Source organism: Sciurus vulgaris (genome assembly GCF_902686455.1).
Source record: "Sciurus vulgaris genome assembly, chromosome: 2".
Classification (NCBI taxonomy): Eukaryota; Metazoa; Chordata; class Mammalia; order Rodentia; family Sciuridae; genus Sciurus; species Sciurus vulgaris.
In genome coordinates this window covers 178917656-178940272 of record NC_136462.1, presented here as the reverse complement: position 1 = coordinate 178940272, position 22617 = coordinate 178917656, and the positions used below count along the sequence as shown (strand labels likewise).

The following is a 22617-nucleotide window of genomic DNA, read 5'->3' as shown; positions in this document are numbered from 1 at the left end:
TCGTTGAACTTGAGATCTTCCTGCCTCAGCTTCATGTGTCACTGGGATTTCAGGCATGTGCCAATGTGACCAGTTTTTTTTTTTTTTTTCTTTATTGTTGAGTTTTAGGAGTTCTTTGTATATTTTGGACAATATCCTTCATCAGTTTTATATTTTGCAGATATTTTCTCCAAACTTGGGGTTTATCTTCTCATTTTTTAAACAATGTCCTTTGCAGAGCTGAGTTTTTAATTCTAATGAAGTCCAATTTGTCTTTTTTTTTTTTTTTTTTTTTTGAGACAAGTTCTTCCTACATTGCCCAAGCTAGCCTCTAACTCTTGGATTCAAGTGATCCTCCTGTCTCAGATTAACTTTTTCTTTTCTTTTTTTTTTGGTACTACTGGGAATAGAACCCAGAGGTGATAAATGACTGAGCCACGTCCCCAGCCCTTTTAATTTTTTATTTTGAGACAGGATCACACTAAGTTGCTTAGGACCTCACTAAGTTGCTGAGGCTGGCTTTGAACTTGGAACCCTCCTGCCTCAGCCTCCGGAGTCACTGGGATTACATGTGTGTTCCTTCACGCCCAGTTCAGATTAACTTTTTCTTCCAAGGATCATGCTCTTGGTGTTGTATCTATACCCATATTTTCGTCTGTTTTTCCTGTGACCAGAGGGATAACTCGGTGTTGGCTGAGGAGTAGGAGGGCAGGAACTGACTCCTTAACCTTGTCCATATAGTAATGGGTTCCAGGTCTCACAGTCAGCTATTGCTATAATGATTCTATATAGCAAAGCAACCCTAGAATTCAAATGCAAATGATAATAAGCATTTAATTCTCTTCCACATGTCCACAGCTCAGATGGGGTTCAGCTGATCTGGGCTGGGCTCAGCTCAGTTTAGTGCCAACCAGCAGGCTGGGTCCCAATCTGTTTCATATGTCACTCATCTTCCTTAGGCCAGGTTATTTTCAGGGCAAAAGGCTGGAGAGCAAGCTCAGCCCCACAGACATAATTTCAAGCCTCTAACATCCCATTGGCCAAAGTAAGTCTCATGGCCAAGCTCAACATCAAAGGGGCAGGGATGTGTACTCCTCCTGTGGATTACTGAACAGGAATCCCATATACCTCAAATCATGAGGGCAAATTCCCATGGCTTTCAGATAACCAAGGCACAACCTAAACCAAAAAGCAAGAGAGAAATGAAATGACCAATTAGGCAAGTTATGATATTATGATGTGTTTGTTTTGGGTTCCGTCCATGGTTCCTGGCTCAGAACTCCCTCCACGAGGCAGGCCCTAAAAACTAAACTTTCTCCAAGGTGGGTCACAGAAACTCATCTTTTGCCTTTTGGTCTCAAAGTTAGCCACAAAGACATTCTCTGACCTACCCTTGTTCTAGAGTAGGTGATAAGACCCTCCTTACTGCATTGGGTCCTGCCCCACACCCTGGAGGAAGGACGGCTGCTTAGAGAGGCAGAAAAAAAAAAATCTAAACCCACAGACCTTGCTGGGTTTCCCACACCCAGTCTATCAGGAACGAAGTGCTCATAAACCCCAAAAAGGGTTCAGAGAGCTCCTGGACAGCTGAGCGCACAGAGCTTCCCGGAGGGAGGCAGGCGCAGAGGACACGGACGCCCGGCGCATCTTCTCCCACGCCTCGCCCTAGGCTTCTTTTCTTTGTGTCCTGGGAAGTTCAGCCTTGTGATGACCTGTGGAAACTAAGTGCTTCCCTGAGTGCTCCGAGCCACTTGAATGGACGAATTGAACCCAAGGAGGGGGTGGTGAGAACCCCGACCTGTAAGAGTTGGTCACAAACACAGGTGAAGCAGCCTGAGGCTGTGACAGACATCTGAAGTTGGGTACTAAGCCCCTCAACCTTGGGATCTGACAATCTCCAGGTGGACAGTGCTAAAAACAGAATTATAGTAGAGGTCAGTCAGCTAGTGTCCACGATGGCAGAACTGTTTGCCGGATGGTGGGGAGAAATCCCCACACCTTTTAGGGTCACAGACACTTTGGGTTTTTCCTAGATGTGGATAAGTTAAAACATGTCTAGGAAAAAACCCAAAGTATCTGTTTTAGTTAGCTTAAATTTCTACTGTTCTTCTTATACTCAGGTCTGATTTTTTTTTGTTTTTTTGGTTTTTTGTTTTTTTTTTTGGTACCTGGGATTGAATGCCGTGCACTTAACCACTGAGCCATATCCTAGACTGTTTTTAAATTTTTAAATTTTGAGACAGGGTCTTGCTAAGTTGCTGAGGCTGGCTTTGAACTTGTGATTCTCCTGCCTCAGCCTCCGGAGTCGCCAGGATTACAGATGTGCACCCCACCCCACCCTATGTACCCAGTTCTTAAGGCTAGTACTACTGACGGGTGCAGAACAGATTCAATCAATAGATAACAGATTTCTGCGTGACCCTAGGAGGTTGTGTTAGTTAGCCTTCCGTTGCTGTGACAGTATACTTGAGAAAATCATCTTAAAACAAGGAAAGATTTATTTTGGCTCATGATTTCAGAGGTTTCAGTTCACGGTCACTTGGCCCTATCACTTTGGGAAGCAGAGCATGGTGGAAGCACATGGCAGAAGAAATTGCTGTGCATGATCAGGAAGCAAGGAGAGAGAGAGAGAAAGAGAAAGAGAAACAGAGAGAGAGAAGCTAGGATTTCCATGTACCCTTTTTTGTGTGTATGTGGTGCTGGGAATTGAACCTGGGGCCTGTACATTTGAGGCAAGCACTTTACCAACTGAGCTATATCCTCAGCCCTCCCATATACCTTTCAGGGCCATGTACTCAATGAACTACTTCCCCCAACTTGCCCCAACCTCCTAAAGTTTCCACCACCTCCCTATAGCACAGTAAGCTATGAATCCATAAATGGATGGATCCATTCATGAGGTCAGAGTCCTTGTGACCCAATCACCCCACAATGTTCTGACCTCTGAACATGGTTGCATTATACACCAGACCTTCAACCTATGACCTTATGAGGGATGTTTCAGATCAATTCGTACCAGGAGGCTGTGATATAGACTCTTCAGGGGATGCAATAACATTGAGAAGTGTCCCATCCCATTGTCTCCCTCTTCTTATCTTTCACTGATGTCAAAAGCGAACTGCAGAAATGTGGGAAGCACCCACTGCCTTCTTTTCTCCTCAGTTCTTGTTAAGTCTCCCTCCCCATTCCATTGAGAACTTTCCAGGCGAGGTCCCAGGTGCCTCTCAGCTGTCACATCTCTAGACCCCAGGATTCCTGCAACAATGAATACCATCTTAATAATCGCGATGGCCATGTGGTCATGGGAGGTGCCAGGGCTTTGGGTAGCACCCACCCTGGGGGAGATCTAGACCAACCAGCTCAGGTAGCAGTGTGGCTTGGCAGGAGCTTCAGGGTCCTGGATCATGAGAAATCATACCTGGCATTCTGGTGGACCCTCGTCCTGGAAGGCAACACCCACCCAACATCTGGACACCAGTGTGATAGGCAGAATAATGGCCCCTCAAGGATATTCATGTCATCACCCCCAGAAACAGTGACAACATTACCTTACTTACATGGCAAAAGGGACTTTCCAAATATGATTAAAGATCTTGAGGTGGAAAAAGCATTCTGTATTATTTGGATAAGTCCATTGTAATTGCAGGAATCCTTATAAGTTAAAGAGGAACACAGGAGACTCAGTCGGCGAAGGGGAAGTGATGTACATAAGGCAACCGTGAGTGGAGGAGGGTGGTGATCTCTTGAAGTCAGAAAAGGCAAGGAAACAATCTTGTGCTGAATCCTCCACAAGGAAGACAGCCCTGACCACACATTTCAGACTCTGACTTCTGGAACCATCAGATGATAAATTTGCATTATTTGAAGTCACCACACTTGTGGTCACCTGTTACAGCAGCAATAAAGAAACTAATACAGCCAGCCACTATTTTAGGGCAGATGGAAAACTTTGAGCATTGAATCTCAATTTTCTTCACACTCCTGCTCTCTAGGAATGTCCTTCCCACCTTTCTGATTTGTCATGTAGCAAGAAAGCAAATAGGTATTCAGGAACTGGAAGGACAGGAGGGCAGACCTTCTGTTACAGCTCTTGGCATTCATGTCTTTTATTCAATATCTTTTATTTAAATACTTACTTCATAATTTTAAACATTGCTAAATCACAGCTGTGATTGGAATTCAACCATCCCAGGCAACAGAAATATCAACTTGGGAGACTCCTGAGAATGGTACAGTATGGATTGGTAGAGTCAAAAAGGGACTGTCCAGTGCAACCCACCCACGTGGCAGATGAGGAAACTGTGGCTGGAGCGAGGGTGGGTTTCTGGAAATGGGAAGGATGAATGGGCTTCTGTGGACGGTGCTGGAGACACCTCCCAGGCACCTCCTGGCCCCGTCCTGGTCCTGCCCGTCAAGGCTGCTGCTGGTACTGGCTCTCGGTGGCCGTGTAGAAGTCATCCAGCACACTCTGAATATATTCAAAGGTGGGCCGCTCTTCTGGGCGGTTCTTCCAGCAGCGGGTCATGATGTTGTAAAGCTCCTCAGGGCATTGCTCTGGTCGAGGCATCCGGTACCCGTGCTCCAGTGCCCTGATCACCTCTGGGTTTGACATTCCTGGAAAGGAGCCCAGGAATTAGAAAGGGAGGGATTGGGAAGTGGGAGCTCAGGGTGGAGAGAGACTGTGGCTTTCCCAACAACCGTGACTCCCCATCTCACCTTGTAGGGGCCCCTGCCACTGAGAAAGCCAGACAGTCCCTTTCCCAGCTTCCCTTGCAGCTAGGGCCTGGGACCTAGGAAAGGACAAGGGGAGCTGGGGGGGGGGGCACATCTGTTGGGAGATTTCCAGGAGAGGTTCTCCTTCCTGATCAACAGATCCGGAAGAACACCCCTTCCTTTCTTCCTTTGGACACTATGAGATGATACATTACTTGAAGCTGTAGCCACCAACTTACCCACATGGGGAAGACAGTCACAGAGAAACTAACTCAGCATCCTGACAGCATTCAGCTGCTGAACTAACCAGCCATGGAATAATGACTTGCCTCTGGTTTCAGAAATGCTTAGTGCTATTACTTTTGTTATTTGCTTCCTAATGCATTCAGATGGATATAGGGCTCTATAATCCATTGCCTAGTTTTTCCTAGTGCATCCACAAAACAAAAGTCAGGTGGCCAGATTCAGGGTCATCTTATGAGGGGGACGATTTCCTTGTCCAATTTAAGTTTATATTAGTTTTGTATCAGAACAACTGTTAAAAGCCTGTGATCCCTGATTTTATTAATTTATTCATTTATTTTGGTACTGGGGATTGAACTCAGGGCACTTTAACATTGAGCTATATCCCTAGCTCTTTTTATTTTTTATTTTGAGGCAGGATCTTGGTAAGTTGTAGAGCTGGCCTCGAACTTGCAATCCTCTCCCTCAGCCTCCTGAGTTGCTGGGATTATAGGCGTGTGCCATCAATTTTATATTCTTAGTCCTGAACTCCAAGCTCATAGATTCAAGGGCTCCCTCAGACATCTTTACTTGGAGGTCTATATGTCACCTCAAATATAATAAGGCTCAAACATCTCTTGTAGAATGGAGATAACCATTCTCTATTCTCCCTCCCTGACCTCTATACGGGCAAGTCATATCTTTTCTTTTTTTGAAACGTAGCCTCACTCCATCAACTTATCTTAGATAGTTGATGGAGACCCAGCTACTAATTCAGTGCTTTATATATAAAAAGTCAGGGGCTCTTTATATCCATCTTGATCCTCTACAATGTTCTAGCTACATATACCCCAAGTGTTCACTGAGTTCCAGGCAATCTACATGCTGGGAACATCTTTGAATACCCAGTGTTGGGCACTGCCCAGAGGCAGGGAGATATATTCATCCATTTGACAAATCATTACTAAGAACCCACTATATTTCAAGCACAGAGGTGGGCACTGGAGTCACTAGTAAGGAATACAGTCATGATTTTTGGCCTTATGGTGCTCCGAATCTGATGGAGAAAATATTAAACAAATACATGATTATATATATATATATATATATATATATATATATATATATAATAGAATTTTTTTTTTTTTTTTTTTGGTACCAGGGATTGAACTCAGGGCACTCAACCACTGAGCCACATCCCCAGCCCTATTTTCCCTATTTTGCATTTTATTTAGAGACAAGGTCTCATTGAGTTGCTTAGGGCCTTGCTGTTGCTGAGGCTGGCTTTGAACAAGCTAAGGGTCAAGCCTCCTGCCTCAGCCTCCCAAGCTGCTGGGATTGCAGGCATGCGCCACCATGCCTGGCAAATACATGCTTACCAATTGGGATGGATGTCATGAATGAAAATAGCATAGGATATTATGAGAGGAAATCACAGGGGAGATGAATTATTCTTTAGATGATGGGGGAGGGGACAGCAGGAAGCTGGAGAAGGAGGCAGAGGTCTGATCATGTGGCACCTGATGGCCAGGTGAGGCTTTTGGGGGGTTGTGTGACAATTATAATGGGAGACCATGAAAGAATTAGAGGTGGAAAAGGGATAAGATCTGATCTGCAGTTTAGAGAAATCCTTTTGGCTGCAGATGGAGAAGAGCCCGCAGGAGAGAGGGGAGAAACAGCAGGATGTGATGTCAAGATGACCTGGGCCTGGAAGCAGGCAAGGCTGTGAGGTGGGTTGACCGGCCAGGACCCTGTGACTCCTGGAAGTGATGAGGGTGAGAGAGAAGAGGGGCCCAGGAAGCCCCCAGACTGCAAGCTTAAGAAACTGGGTAGATGGTGGTGACTTTAGCTGAGATAGGAACGGCAAGGGAAGGTTGAGGGTGAGGATCAGGAACTGTTCCATGGATACATCAGTGAGACGGACCCGGTGCCTGGCTAGGTTCTGGCAGCAACCCCAAGCTGAGGCGCGCTTCCCTACCTGGGTAAGGGATCCGGCCATAGGTGACAATTTCCGTCAGCAGGATGCCAAAGGACCAGACATCTGACTTGATGGTGAAGGAGCCAAAGTTGATGGCTTCAGGAGCTGTCCACTTGATGGGGAACTTGGCTCCTGCGGAGTTGGACAGAGCAGAGTCAGGGGATCTCGGGAGCGGTTGTGGCTGAGCCTCTGCTAGAGCCAGGGAACAGGACAGGGCAATAGCTGCTTCCTGCAGGACTGTGGAAGCAGGGGACATCCTTCTGGAGGGCAGATGGCAGAGGGGAGTGGACGTGTTGTTGATTCAAATGATATTCCAGTGAACTACGCTCAGAAGAATGGAGTCCTAGAGGTCACAGCATCTACGGGGACAGAAAGACTTCAGGGGCCTCGAGTCCAGGTCACAGTTGATCTTGGTTCCCTTGGCCCTGGCAACGGGGAGGGGAGGACGCTGACGTAAGGCTCTGAGGTTGGCCCTGTCACAGGGTGTCTCCTCCCTGCCCCCTTCCTTCCACCTGGCCTACGAGGGGCTTAGTTAGCCTTTTGTTAGTTAGCTTTAATTAAGATATGATTGGTGAACATGGACTGTGGGATAGGCAGATGTACCTTGACCTAAGATGGGCTTACCTTCTGATAAAGCCATTGTGAAGGTGGGAATCCCATAAATAAAAAGTGCATTGAATCCAGCCCACCTCCTGACCATCTTAGCTCAGCGAAACTGTCAAGGATCAGTTGTTCCCCTGGGCATGGAGAGGCTAACCCGGAGCTGCAGCTCACTGCCACTACCCAGCCTGGGGAGAGAGGGTCCTCCTGCATATCACTAGCCAGAAGAAGAGGTCAAAATTCAAGCATCGCTTCTACTGGATGTGGACTGCTTTTGTCCCATTGCAAAGCTGAAAAATCCTAAGTCGAACCATCACAAATTGGGGACCATCTGCATGTTCTTTGGAATTTGATGAGACTGGCATTGTGACTGAGTATTGAAAATTCTGTGTGTGTGTGTGTGTGTGTGTGTGTGTGTGTGTGTGTGTCCTTCCCTTCCTTCCTTTGGATCTAGGGAGTTTTTATTTTCTCCTTATCCTCTCCTGGTTTAGAGGTTATACAGTCTACTTTTATTTTTTTAGTACTTACGCTTTGCTTGAACTTTTACATTTTATTTCATTTTTTACTTTTTGGCACTGGGGATTGAACCCAGGGGCACTTAACCACTGAGGCACATCCTCAGCCCTTTTTATTTATTTATATTTTTTAAATTTTGAGACAGGGTCTCACTAAGTTGTGTAGCACCTCACTAAGTTCCTGAAGCTGGCTTTGAACTTGCGATCCTCCTGCCTGCAGTGTCCAGAGCTGCTGGGATTACAGGTGTGTGCCACTGCGCCTGACTGGTTTAAACTTTTTTATTGAGTCAAAACAAATATAAGATTAAAAGTGTACAAATCTTAAGGTATAACTTGATGCATTTATACATACATAAATGCATTTTTACATATCATGCATATTTATATATTAATACTATCATATATTCTATATTGTATGTATAATAAAAACACATCTTTATAATCATCATCAGATTAAGGTATAGAACTCTTTCAGCATCAGAAGGCTTCCCTTCTGGCTCCCTCCCAATCAATACCTCCCTATTCCAGGTAACCACTATTCTGACCTAGTATTGGAAATGAATTTTGCCTGTTTTTTGTTTGACAGCTTTATTGACATATGATTCACAGACCATAACATCCATGCATTTAAAATATACAATTTCATAACTTTTAGAATATTTTCATCACATTCCCCCTGATATTCCATAGCACTTATTCCTCATTTCTCCCCAAATCTCCCCACCAGGCCTAGGCAGCTGAAAACTCACTTTCTGTGTTTATGTCAGTACCTGTTCTAGACATTTCCTATGAGATGCATCTTCGTGCCTGGCTTTCACTTAATCTGCTGTTTCCAAGGTTCATCTGTATTGCAGCATCTTTCAATCCTTCATTCCATTTTGTGGTCAAATACTATTCCATTGAATGGAAGGCCAACGTTGTTTATCTGCTAATCAGTTGATCAACATTAATTAAGGTTGTTTCCATTTTGGGCTACAATGAAAATGCTGCTATGAACTTTCATAAATGAGTTTCGTTTGGGAGGGATTTTGTATGGACAGAACCATTCAGCATCTACATTATTGGGGTCCGATTTTTCATTTTGATACTGTTCTGTAAGAGTTATCCATCTGGTTGGCTGTGGCACTGCTGCATGGTATGTATTATGTGAATATATCAAAATCAATGTGTCCATCCCATTGTTCATGGACATTTGGAGACTTCCCAGTTTTTGTCTACTGTGTATAAAGTTGTTCTTTTTTTTTTTTTTTTTTTTTTTTTGGTACCAGGGATTAAACCCAAGGCAGCCCTTTTAAAATATTTTACTAGAGAAGGATTTCTCTAAGTTGCTTAAGGTCTTGCTAAGTTGCTGAGGCTGACTTTGAGCTCACATTTCTCCTGTCTCAGCCTCCCGAGCTGCTGGGATTACAAGTATGTACCACTGTACCCAGACATAAAGCTGCTTTTTAAAAAATTTTTAATTAAATTTTTGTAGTTGTAGTTGGTCAGAATGCCTTTATTTTATTTGTTTATTTTATGCGGTGCTAAGGATTGAACCCAGTACCTCACACGTGCTAGGCAAACACTCTGCCACTGAGCTATAGCCCCAGCCCCCATAAAGTCACTCTTAACCATAAACTTCAACATGTACTTACGTCACTAAGTCTAGAATTGATTAGTGCTTCTCAATCTGCTCTGAAATTTCCCTCTCGAAGTCACTGGGTGAGATTCAAGTTCAGGACAATAAGAAAGACCTCACCAGCTTTGTAGTGCACCAGCTTAGTGTGGGGACAGACCTTTGCCCCTTGCCAGTCACTCTGCAGGTGTCTCCCCTCGGCACTCACACGTGCCAAGCGGGCACATGGGGCTGCAGGCAGCATTCCCTACCTTCTCGAGCTGTGTACTCATTGTCCTCGATGATCCGTGCCAGGCCAAAGTCAGCAATCTTACACACCAGGGAGGCAGAGACCAAGATGTTGGCAGCTCGGAGGTCCCGGTGAATGTAATTTCTCTGCTCAATAAAGGCCATGCCTTCTGCGATCTGCATCCAAAATGGAGATACTCTCACCCTTGGATCTGGCCCAGCCTAAGAAGTTCTCACCCTAAACCAGAAGGGGACCACCCAAGTGGGAAGAAATTGAAAAACATCGGCTCCCCTTGGTGTCAGAAGGGTCCTGGGCTAAACTGGCATTTCTCTGTGTATCCTCCCAGGCTGGGGACTCCTGAAGGCCTGCTTAGCTTAGGGGATTTCTCTAGAATCCCCAAACTTCCAGAGAATATTTTGAAACGTCCTCAAGGAAAAAGCGGTGTGATGATTTCTCCAGGAGAAAATTCATTTGTTCATTCAATGAAATCTAAGGAGTTTCTTATGGGCGCCAGACATATTACCTGAACAGGCAGTGAGCTGGACAAAGCCCCTGAAGATGCTGGTAAGTACCAGAAGGAACAGACAAGGCAGGATGCCAGGACAGGAAGTATTAGGGGCTTGTTGGGTGGTCAGGAAAGTTGGTTTGAGGAGGTGAATTTTTAGCAAAGATCAGAATGATGACAATAATAAAAATGGTGTCAAACAAGAATGTTCCAGGCAGAAAGAATACCAGGTTGGAAGGCCTGGAGGCAGGGCTGAGCTGGGTGTTTGTGGAACGGCTCCAAGGCCAGGGAGGCTGGGCAGAAGATGTGGAGAGCTGAAGTTGAGAGGGAGATCCCAGTTAGGAACAGCCTTGCAGTCCAAGAGAGGAGGTTGGATTTTATTCTGATGGTGAAGGGAGATATTAGACTTCGAGCAGCAGTGTGCATGATTTTTTCCTTTTATTATTGGTGGATTATAGTTGTTCATAATGATGGGATTTGTTGTTACCCATTCATACATACACACACTAGAACAATATAATTTGGACAATGTAGCGTGCATGGTTTGATGCACATTTATTTTTTTGTACCAGAGATTGAACCCAGGGGCACTTAAACACCAAGCCACAGCCCTTTTGATATTTTATTTTGAGACAGATTCTTGCTAAATCGCTTAGGGCCTTGTTAAATTGCCAAGGCTGGCTTTGAACTGTGATCTCCCTGCCTCAGTCTCCCAAGCACGGGGATTACAGGTGTGTGCCACTGAGCCACACTGGATGCACATTTCTGGACTGTTGTAGCTGCCCAGTAAGACCAGGTGGAGGGCACATTCCCAGGAAGCCTCCGATAGATTTGCATTTGTGTCTTAGCGACATTTATCTCTAAGAGTTTGGATGAAAAAGGTTTAAGATTAATCCTTAGATATCCAGGAAATAACACAGTTTACAAATCGGCCTCTGGCCCGTCCCTTTGAGTCGGGAATCTTCATGATCCCTGTTTTACAGAGGGGACACACGTCAGGAATGTCAGCCTCAAACCCAGGCTAAAGAGTTCTAATCTATTGCTCAGCGCTGCCTTTAAATAACCCTAGAAGGCCAGGGCTCTGGAAGGCTGCAGTGGGACAATTTGATGAGACTGTGGGAAGGTCAAGGTGAAGGTCTGTCTAACCAGACAGACCAAACCAAGCCTATGCCAAGGGCTCCTGGGCTGTGAGTGGGTGGTGCACTTGCAGGGCATGGACAGCAGGGGGCACCTGAGGCAGCGGGAACGGAGGTCCAACTTGGGAGCAAAACTTGGGAGTTGCTGATTTTCTCTGGAGTAGAGGTGTTGGGAGAGGGGAGTGTGGGAATTTATAAGAAGATGAACCATTAGCCAGAGTTATGAGACTAAGGGCAGATATTATAACTCATTTATTCTAAGATGATACTTAAATACACAGCATTTGCCATGCTTGGCTAGAGGGACTTTTGCTATCAGCACTTCTACAGATGAGAAAACTAAAAATCCCAGAGAAATAAATTGTAGGCTGCAGAGTAGGGTGGAAACCCCACAGAGTCCTCCTCGTCTACCCTACCGGACTTTTTTGCCTAGTACTTTCTACGGTGCAGTCAAAAGGCTGGCAGTCTCCATTTTTTAGTACCCACTGGCCGATGCTCATAAATTATCTGTTGTCACATGAGTTCAGTGGGGGCCTTAGGAGGCAGTGCAAGATAATGGCTTAGTGACTCTGGAATTGGACCAGCTCAGCTTGAGCCCCAGGCTCCAGAGTCTCAAGCAAGTTATTTCATTCTTTGGCCTCACTTTTCTTTTCTGTAAAGTGGGATAATAGTACTTGCCTCCAGGGGGTCATGTGAAGATTAATTCTCTAAGCCCACATCAAGGGCTAGGGACCATGCCTGCCATATACTATTCTCTTTGGCCATGACCATTCGTGTTCCCTGTTTTCAGAGAGTGCTCCCTATTCTTACCTTGCTCAAATCTGCACAGGTAGAGCTGGGATTAATGCAAAACCCTAAGCCCATTTGCTTACAGACTATTCCTTAGAGGCACTGGAACTTGGGTTTGTCACAGAATTGGAGCTAGACCAATTTGAAAGGATATTCTAACCTAGGGCTCTTCAAGCTGAATCCTACTGATACCTCCAGGTTGTCTGGGGATGGGGGATGAAAGAAGGGCCACATATAAGGCTCCTCCTGCTTGCTTCCAATAGAGCAGCTCTCTTTGGATTTATAATTTCATATATTTAGCTACCATATAAAACTTCATTTACTACACTGGGCACAGTGGTGCACGCCTGTAATTCCAGTGTTCGGGAGGCTGGGGCAGGAGGATCACAGGTTTGGAGCCAGCCTCAGCAACTTCCTGAGGCCCTAAGCAACTGAGCAAGACCCTGTCTCTAAATCAAAAATAAAAAGGGCTGGGGATGTGGCTCAGTGGTAAAGTGCCCCTGGGTTCAATCCCTAGTACCAAACCAAACCAAACCAAAACTTCATTCCACTAACTGAGTTGTGGCTAAAAGATGTTATCAAAATTGACTAGCACAGTTGTGGTCCAGTTCCCTCATTGGATGAAGGATAATCTGGGACCCAGAGTAGTTCCTAGATCAACAGCCAGTTGGAAATGGGCCTGGGCACCCTCCTGCTGCCCCTGTCTGCCTCTCTAGGATTGGAGGTGAAAACCAGATGCCCAGGTAAGCTCCTTCCTGTCCCTGGGCTCAGAGTCAACTTCTTTCCGGGTGTACCGAGGCCCAGAACCTCTTTTTCTATTTGGTTTGTTTTCCCATCTGTGAAATGGGGAGAGTAGCTTTTATCACAGTCTATGCAGGCTACCCAGCAAGGTTTCTGCTACTTGACAGTTATCATTTAGCAACAGACCAACTGTTGTTTCTGGAGGTTGAGCCCATCCCAGTGAAAACACCAGGCCTTGATTTCCATACCAGGCTCTGAAAGCAGAGCCTTTTGTTAGACCTTGTCAGTGCCCTTGGGGTCTCTGAGATTTGCATATGCAAATGAGTTCTGCCCTGGGAGGTCTCCAGAAAACCCAGTCCCAGGTCCAGTTGCTGGTCTCCCTCAATTCCCACTGGGTGCAAACATGCATTTTCCCCTGGAGGCTCCAGTAGACCAGGTCCAGCTCCTTTGTTTCCCCTTTGGGCTTTTGTATGGTTGTTTTTTCTGTCTAGAACATTCTGCTCTTCCTCATCTTTCACATCAGCCTCCAGGCTGCTTCCTCTGGGAAGCCTTCTCTGATTGTTCCTGGCAACTCAGCTGTGCACTCCCTGAGCCCCCCATCCTCCTGGTTTCCCCACAGATAGGACAGACCATGTGGCAAGGAAGAAGTGACAAACACCCAGGCTGGGGGTGAGGGGCTGAGAGGAAGAGAAGGGGAACAGACACAGCAGGCAGCCGCTCTACCACTGAGCCAAACTCCTAACCCCCTAGATGGGGTTTCGAGATGTGTGTGTGTGACTCTGAGCCAGGGTCTCTGGGAGATTCAGTTGTCAATAACTGTCCTCGTCTGGATGGTGACGTCTGAGGAGAGCAGTATTTTGTTTCCTTCACTGCTGCACCCCCCCTCCCAATTTGCACAGCAACTTGGGTACACCACTTAGCCTTACTGAGCCTCAGTTTCCTACTCTGTACTTAACTTCATTAGGACTCAATTTCCTATTCTGTAAAATGGGATGACAATGACCTTTCTGGCACCAGACTATTACATTGGGAAGCCCAGCGCTCTGAGCCTGCCGGGATCGGTGCCCTGGTGCAGTCTCCTCCCCCAGGACTCTGGGCGTGGCCTTGTGGCTTGCTTGGCCAACCGGATATTAGCCAGCCGAGGCTTCATAAGCATTTGCACCTCAGGGCTTGGTCCTTGGGGAACACTCCCTCTAGGAACCCAGGCGCTGCTGTGAAGACGCATTGGTTGGTTGGACTACTGAGGAGTGAGAGGCTGCGTGGAGAGAGCTGGAGAGGACGCAGCGTCTCCCTGCACACGCGCTCCTCGGGCAGGTGCCCACCAGAACACATCCGCCGCGCCGTATCCCCTCGCTTTGCCATGGGCTTCATCCAGCCAAATGCAGCATGGGAAACGTTGTCATTCAAACTACTAGACCTTGGGAGTGGTTCGTCACATAGGGATGGACAACGAAAATCCCACTCCAGAAAGACTGAACGAGCTGGTACCTGTGAGGAAGAGTCGGCCCCCCACACCTGCGGGCTCTGCACCCAGATTTTAACCAACTGCAGACCAAAGATATTAGAAAAAAGCTGCATCTGTGCCAAACCTTTACGGTTTTGTTTCTTGTCATTATTCCCTAAACAGCACAGCATAACAACCATTTCCACAATATTTACACGGGATTAGGTATCATAAATCATCTGGAGATGAGTTAAAGTTTATGAGCCGATATATGTAGGTTATATGCAAACACTGTGTATGCAATTTTATATAAGGGACTTGACCATCCATGGACCCAGTCCCCATGCATACCAAGGGACAACTATCCACACAAAAGCATGCTTTTATACTGGACTGTCAATAACAGTTTTTTTTTTTTTTTTTTTTTTTTGCAGCGGGGATTGAACCCAGGGGTGCTTAACCACATCCCAATCTTTTAAAAAATATTTTATTTAGAGCCAGGGTCTCGCTGAGTTGCTTAGGGTCTTGCTAAATTGCTGAGGCTGGCTTTGAACTTGCGATCCTCCTGCCTCAGCCTCCAAGCCACTGGGATTACAGGCGTGTGCCACCACACCTAGCTAACCACTGTTGAATCAATAACTGAACTCCTGTCCCTCTCCCCCGAGCCTCACCAGGAGGCTCTTACCTGGGCTGAGAAGTCGATAAGTTTTGGCAAAGGCTGCTTGCTGCCTTCTCCACTCTTCAAAAAGTCCAGCAGGCTTCCTGCATGGGGGAGGGAGAAGGAACATTTACTACTCTTACTATTTAGTATATGGTTAAAATTTTTTTTTTGCAATGGGTTTTTTTTTTTTTTTTTTTTTTTTTTTTTTTTTTGAGACTGGGACTCACCGTGTTGCCCAGAGTGGTCGGGAATTCCTGGTCTCTAGAGCTCCTCCTGCTCTAATCCCCCTGGGATTAGAGGTGCACACCCTCTCCAGCCACAGCCGGGTTTATGTCTCCATGGGTGGTGCTTGTGACTGAAGCAGGGTCTCGCACCGCTGGGCAGGCACCCTACCACCTACCACTGAGCTACAGCCCCAGCCAGGGGGTGGGGGGTTAATGAACGCTTCCCATTCCGCATGTTTGAGGACTAGAATCTGAGTTTTTTTTCTGACGGGACTTTTTGGTTGCCAGCTGAATTCTCTGGCTGAGACGACCCTCTGAGTCGGGGCACCTGAGACCGAGTTTATAAATAAACTGGCACAACTGTATATTTAGAAAAGGGAGTTTTGTGATTTCAGATCACACTCAAGGTTGCGATGGAGTATTTCCGTGGATTCCTAAATGGGCAGGGATTGAAAATGGTCCTGGAATGGCCACCTCAGAAATGCCCCTGGGAAATGCTGGCTTTCCCCCCTGCTCTTTCTCCAGAGCCCTGGGCACCAGGATGGGGGCTGAGGAGGACGCCTCACCTGGTCTCTGGGGGCGCATGGGGAACCCATCAGGGACCCACGTGCCTCTCGTCTCATCACTCCGGGAATTCCTCCGCCGGTGGCCCAGGTCCTCCCTTTCCCTCAGTGACCCCATGAACCAGGAGGGCTGGTGCCCACTGAGCACTTGTTGGCAGAGCTCCTGGCCAGACCTGCAAAGTCGCCTCAGCTGTCCGCAGCACTCATGTGTACCTTTGGCCATGAACTCCGTGACGATGAAGATGGGCTCCTGCGTGACCACCGCGTGCAGCTTCACCAGCTTGTCGTGCTGCAGCGTCTTCATGAGGTTGGCCTCTGCCAGAAAGGCCTCCACCGACATGCTCCCGGGCTTCATCGTCTTCACGGCCACCTTGGTGTGCTTGTTGTAGGTGGCTGAAGGGGACAAGGAGCCAGGAGGTGGTTAAAATCCACTGGCCTTCCTCCATCCCTGGAAGACCCACTGCAGACAGGCCTCCCCAGAACGCCCTCTCTGCCCATCCCAGTCCTTAGACAGGGAAGGACAGTACTGGCTTTGGGCTCAGATGCGTGTGGGCTGGAAGGCTGGTTTGCTGCTTCCCTGCTGTGTGTACTTGGGCAAGTCACTTAACCTCTCTGAGCTATGGTTTCCTCCTCATCTGCAGAGTGGAAATGATAAACACTCTTTCTGATGGACCATTTAGGTTAACACACACACACCCCACACCTCACCTCAACCTTAACACTGCTCTTGAGATAAACAGCAGACTCATTATGCCCTGCATGATCTGGCATGTCCACCTCCCCAGCCTTGTCCTCTACCAAACTTCGTCTTGCTGGGCATACACAAATCACCCTGCATGTCACTCAGTCCCTCGAGCGCCAACCCCATCCCACCCCTGGGACTTGGTACCCTGCTTCATCTTGTGCTTCTCATTGATTTCCTGATTGCTTTGGTTTCCATCTGCTCCTTGGCTTCTGGGAAGCTCCAGATCTGGGGCCTCCTGGAGTAAAGCTCTAGGGCCCCATGTGCCCCAGCTTTGTTTTGCAGCTGCACTCCCTTCTCACCCTCCTCTCCATATTATCTTTTTGCCCCTTTCTTCTCATTGGGTGCCTGGCCAATGGCAGGCTCTCAATAAATGTACTTGCAACGTGTGGCTTTTCAGCTGACTTTCCCTGCGGAATGGTTGGCATCTCTGCAAGCTGTCTGCACTCCGGTGGGAGCAGAGTGCAGAATTCACACAGCGGGGGCACCGGGTCCTGGGCCAGGAGTCCTGTCCACCCCAAGGCTCAAGGACAGCAGGGGCAGAGTGTGCCTTTCTGTGCACACAATGTCTGACATGCTGCTGGGCACAGGACAGGGGCTCAGAATAGCTCGTCCTTGGCTGCCAGCACTGAGCTCACCTGGACAGTTCCAAGCTACACTTCCTCATTCTTCATTTTCATTCTCCCAAGGGGCCTCTGGTTCTGTCAACCCCACACGGTAGCCCGTCTCCATGGGGGAATTCCTTCTCTAGGACTCCCAATTCCCAGAAGGAAGTTTTGGATCGCAATAGGCTTGGCTTCAGAGGCAAGAGTGTGGACAGCAGGGAGATTCGGTTTGCTATCAGAGGAATTGCCCTTTATGGCTGGTATTCAAATCCCCGGTCATTTGGCTGCAGGGAGTTCCTGGAAGCCAGCGCGCTCTCTCCCCTGGCGCCCTCCCCTCTCGGGCCTGTGGATCCTTACCCATCCAGACTTCCCCGAATTGCCCAGCGCCAAGCTTCTTCTGCAGCTCCAGGGACTCCCGAGGGATCTCCCAGGCATCTTTCTCCCATGGCTTCTGGGGTTTGGGGGACACACAGGGCACTGACAGCTTCTGGCAGAGGCCATCCTTCCCCTCTGGAACAGAGTCCCCTGGTCAGCTGAGGACAGCAAGCTCCGAGCCAGCAGGAGCTTGCCCTCAGAGGCCTCCTGTCGGAGTTCTGGTCCACATTCCACCTGCCTTTCACCAACAGGGACGTCCCCGAGAGAGCAGAGCAGGACAGGATGCCGCCTGGACATCTCGCCTCTCCCACCCTCTTGCCCAACAAGCCTGCAGGAGAGTCCAGAGCAGCTGAGAGGGTCAGAAAGTGCACACAGAGCCTGGGACTCCAGGGGACAGGCCCATCTTGGTGGGAAGTCTGGGGGCCAGGGCTGCAGCTCAGAGGCAGAGCATCTGCCCAGCGTGAGTGAGGCCCTGCCTTCCACCCCAGCTCCACCAAGCAAAGCGAACAAGACCCAACAAAGGCACTAAGATAGGAAAACCACGGTGCTGGCGCCCTTTCTGGGGAGGACCTCGAGGTCAGGGGCAGCTCTGCAGTGCGGGCTGTGCCTGGGGCGTGACTCACTCTTGTAGTGGGCCACCAGCTCCTGTAGGCTGCCGAAGGTGCTCCTCGGGGAGATGTAGAAGCCCCCGCTGTCCAGGGTCCGGATCTTATAGTGCTTCACCGTGTCTCCCTGCTGGGGCTCGTAATCTCGCACCGACAAAGAGTAGCTCCCTGTCGCGGCCAGAGGGAAACGCCTCAGGACGGCACCCTGGCAGCCCGCCGTCTCCTGCCAGCACCCGACACCCTTCCCGCCACCTCCGTGAAGCCATTGCAGGCACCATCCTGGCACCTGGGCAGGAGCACACCAGGGAGGAGTGGGCTGTGGCATCAGGCTCCTGGGTTCTCACCCTGGTTCTGCCATGTCCAGCCACGAGACTTTGGGCAAGAGGTGACTGTATTGCCTCTGTGCCTCAGTTTCCTCATCTGTAAAATGGGAACAGTCATGCCTCCCTTCCTCCCTCATTGTCTTGCCTGGTGTTCAAAAGCGGTGATGCTTGTATGAAGTACTAGGAACAAACACTCAGTAAGTGTTTCCTGTCATCCTCCTCCTCAGTATTTATCTACCACTTACATCCATCTGTGGAACACCCCTGTAATCTCAGCAGCTCAGGAGGCTGAGCAGGAGGATCAAGAGTTCAAAGCCAGCTTCAGAAACTTAGCGAGGCCCTAAGCAACTTGGTGAGACCCTGTCTCTAAATAAAATACAGAAAGGCTTGGGGATATGGCTCAGTGGTTAAGTGATGTGGTTAAGGGATGTGAACCCAGGATGTGGCCCCTGGGTTCAATTCCCTGTACCAAAAAAAAAAAAAAAAAAAAAAAAAAAATGTACATTGGTCTGAGCCACTGAGTTTGTAGTACTTTGTTACAGCAACGAAGGAACTCAGCACATGTACTCCCGAGGACCAGAAACACACAGGTCTTTGAGTCCATGACTACAGTTTGCCATTTGCCAGCTGTGTGCCCTTGGGCATGTCACTAACTCTCTTTTGTTTTCCTCTAAATGTCATAGGATTTGGGGAAGGCTTATCTTTAGCTTATCCTTATTGTTGGTGGTGTTGGGATCAAACCAGTGCCTTGTGCATGCTAGGCAGGCGCTCTGCCACTGAGCCACACCCCAGCCCAGCTAAACTGGTGAATGAATAACAGCTGACCATGCATGCCAGGAGCTGTTCTAAGCACCTGTACGAATGAATGATGAATGAAAAGGAATAACATTTATTATAATGAATTATAGTCATATTAATTGTATTATTTATAATAATGAATACCCCCCTGAGGTAGAGCTTTTAATATTACCAGCCTTGTTTTATAGATGAGGAGATTGAGACCCAGGGAGGTGAAGTAACTCACCTTTAGCCACACAGCTGGTAAGTGGCAAGGCCAGGATTCAAACCCAGGCAATTGGCTCCAGAGCCCTCTCTTAACCACTCTGTCCCCGTCAAGACGAGGCTGGCTTGACTCATGCTCGGAAGGGTGGGATTTGGGGGCCTCAGGCGGCAAGTTTTATTACAGTGGTTCAGCCCCCATCACGCCTCTGCGGAGAGAGCTGGGAAGGCTCGCTCTTGCCCCTAGAGGCCCATGAAGCTTGTTTGGTTTCTCTGTCCCTGTCTGCAGCATGGACCAGACCGGTCCCCAAGATGTCCTGGGCACAGCCAGACAGGAGAGGTGCTGGGTAACAGGAAGCCTCCTCTTTTTGTGTCTTTATTTCCCCCTGGGGGCTGAAGGGGCTTGTTGGGTGGGAGGAAATAAACCTTCACTGACCGGAAACACTGATCGTGAGTGACACTGTCCTAGCCACATAGGTCAAGTTGGCCACACTGATGCTTTGGATCTCCCGAAGGGTTTGCTTTAGGGTCTCAAGAAGTCACACTTTAGCAACTTGCTTGATTTATGTGAATTAGCACTATGTGGAAGGCGGCCCTCTGTGTGTGGTCTGGAATCCAGCACCCCTGGTGCTCATCCCCTTGTGAAAGCTAGCCTCAGGGAGGCCAGGTTGTTATGCAATGTCTTCAATCCCCATCACTACTCAGCAAGATGTCACCCTCAGGGTACAGGGATCAGGTGGCTGCTCCAGACATGGAAACTTCCAAACACCTCCTCCAGGGAGCATTATAAGTAGACTCCCAGAGGAGGCTGGCTTGGGTCTTCCTGCAGGCTTACCCTACCCCATTTCCTTACCGAGGGAAAAATTAGGCTTTTGGACAAGATAGATTGTGATTTTAAAAAATAGTAATGAAAGCTAAACTGGGCACAGTAGTGCACGCCAGCAACTCAGAGGCTAAGGCAGGAGGATTTCGAGTTCAAAGCCAGCCTCCGCAACTTAGTGACACCTGGAGTGACTTAATGAGACCATATCTCAAAACAAAATGTTTAAAAAGGGCTGGGAATGTGGCTCAGTGGTTAAGCACTCCTGGGTTCAATTTCCGGTACCAAAATAAATAAATAAATAAAATTTTAAAAACTGGCAGCCGGTTTTGATGGTGCACACCTATAACCCCAGCCACTTGGGAGGTTGAGGTAGGAGGATCTCAAGTTCAAGACCAGCCTGGACAACTTGGTGGACCCTGTCTCAAAATAAAAAAATAGAAAGCCGGGGGGTGTGGCTGAGCGGTGGAGGCCCCTGGGTTCCACCCCTAGCACGGGGGGAACAAGCAAGCTAGCGAATTTCCAGGGCAGCAGGTGTTGGCCGCTTGGTTTTCGGAGCCCACACCGCATGGACTGCCTTCGGGAGCTGGCGGCCTGCGCCTCCCGGGGCTGCGCGGGGCCGGGCCGGGCGCGGAGCCGCAGAGCGCAGGAGAGAAGCGGCAGCCTCGGCCGCGGGCCGGGCGGCTCAGCCCTCCACGGGCGCTTCCCGAGGGTGGGGTGGCCGGCCCAGGTGGGCAGGGCTGGCGTCACCTTTTGTGGTCTCGCTGTCCCGGATCATGAAGGAGCCCAGCACGTTGCCCGGAGCCAGGAGGTGGCGCTCCGCGTCCTTCCGGCTGATGCCCTTGAAGAACCACCTGAGGGAGAGGACGCAGAGGCTGAGCTGCGCGCGGGGCGTCCGCTCCGGAGCCCCCCGAGGCCGCGGGGCTCGGGCGGAGGACGTCAGGGGCTGGGGCTGGCTTCCTGCAGCATCTTCGACTCGGAGATTTTGGAAAACGCCATCATCTTTTGATGTCAAAACAGATGTTTTGCCAGAGGCAAATCCCGCTTGCTGAGCCTATGGGATGGGGGTGGGGGGGGGCTTTCTTTAAGGAAAAATGATGCGGCATTACGAATGCACAGTGCTCATGGGTCTTCCCAAGGCCACTCGGGAAGACCGGGTGCAGAGACAGCTGTCCTAACCAACTGTGGACAAGCATCTTAATTTTGCAATTTCACAAGCGCACATGTGATCTTGGGGAGGCTCCCTCTCAGGGTCTTGGGGGGCTGTGGAGTGAGCGCTTGAGCTCCCTTAGCTTTCCGGTCAATCCTTCTCTGCATACACACAGTTGAATATGAAGTTGGTACAAATTTCTAGGCTTAAACGTGAGATCGTAAAGAATTTTATAATTGGGATCATATCCTGGGAACTTTGCTTCCTTCTTTCTGAATATTTGGGATACTGGCTGGAAAAATTCAAGGAGTGCCAGCTGAATCCATTTCCACCCTCACAAGGATGATAGAAAAAGCCCCAGGACAGATGTCAGCTGGCCTTGGCTGGCCACAAACCTGCTGTGCGACTTAAAGCAAGTTGCTTTCCCTCTCTAGGCCACTGTTTCCTCTGCTGTCCACTGGGGAGAAAGATAGCTAGTATTCATTGAGTTCTTCCCGTCTACCCAACAACTCTATGGAATTGTCACCTTTCTTATTCTGAGTTTATAGGTGAGGAAACTAAGAACAGAGAGGGCAAGTAACTTGTCTGGGGTCATGTAGCTTGGAAGTGTAGAGCAGGGTTCAGACCCAAGCAGTCTAACTCCAGAGCCCAAGTGGAAGCACTCACCCTGGTGGGGAAGGCAGACAGTGCACATGTGAATGACAAAGAAACAAGATCAGTTTTCTGCTAGCAAGAGATGTTCTGAGAGGATAAAACAGGCTTCCATGAGCGAGAGTTGCAGAGGGGACCCCCCCCTCAGATGGTGATCAGTGACGACCTCTCTGAGACCCGAAGGACAACAAGCCAGCCAAGCCAAGAGCCCTGGGAAGAGCACACCAGCAGGGAGACCATGTGTGTGCAAAGGGCCTGAGGCCATCACGCTTGCTTCTGGGAGGCAGGAAGTGGGATACTCACTCCTCCGTCTCCAGGGAGTTCACACGGGCCACGTAGTTGCTTGGGATGTAGCCCTCTTTCCTGGTGGCCAGAGACCGAGCCCTCCACCACTCCCCAGATCTGAGGGACAGGAGGGAGAGGAGGAGTCAGG

General features: G+C 48.7%; 2 protein-coding genes across 3 annotated transcripts in view; one reads left to right on the top strand and one right to left on the bottom strand.

Annotated features, from left to right (window-relative positions):
• Positions 1 to 11489, top strand: part of NOL4L (nucleolar protein 4 like) — a 384060-nt gene extending 372571 nt beyond the window's left edge. Inside the window, exon 12 of the transcript XR_013761981.1 lies at positions 11480 to 11489. The gene's annotated coding sequence lies outside the window, so the exon portion shown is untranslated. The remainder of the gene's footprint in view (positions 1 to 11479) is intronic.
• Positions 3965 to 22617, bottom strand: part of HCK (HCK proto-oncogene, Src family tyrosine kinase) — a 38464-nt gene continuing 19811 nt past the window's right edge. Inside the window, exons 6-14 of one of the 2 annotated variants that reach the window (XM_079128231.1) lie at positions 22488 to 22586; positions 21134 to 21237; positions 18260 to 18409; positions 17619 to 17771; positions 16128 to 16307; positions 15152 to 15228; positions 9874 to 10027; positions 6893 to 7024; positions 3965 to 4593 (exon numbers count right to left, since the gene is read on the bottom strand). In XM_079128231.1, the coding sequence (XP_078984357.1) occupies positions 4391 to 4593; positions 6893 to 7024; positions 9874 to 10027; positions 15152 to 15228; positions 16128 to 16307; positions 17619 to 17771; positions 18260 to 18409; positions 21134 to 21237; positions 22488 to 22586 (1252 nt within the window). In that variant the 3' untranslated portion in view covers positions 3965 to 4390. The remainder of the gene's footprint in view (positions 4594 to 6892; positions 7025 to 9873; positions 10028 to 15151; positions 15229 to 16127; positions 16308 to 17618; positions 17772 to 18259; positions 18410 to 21133; positions 21238 to 22487; positions 22587 to 22617) is intronic. The other variant, XM_079128230.1, reaches the window with a different exon arrangement.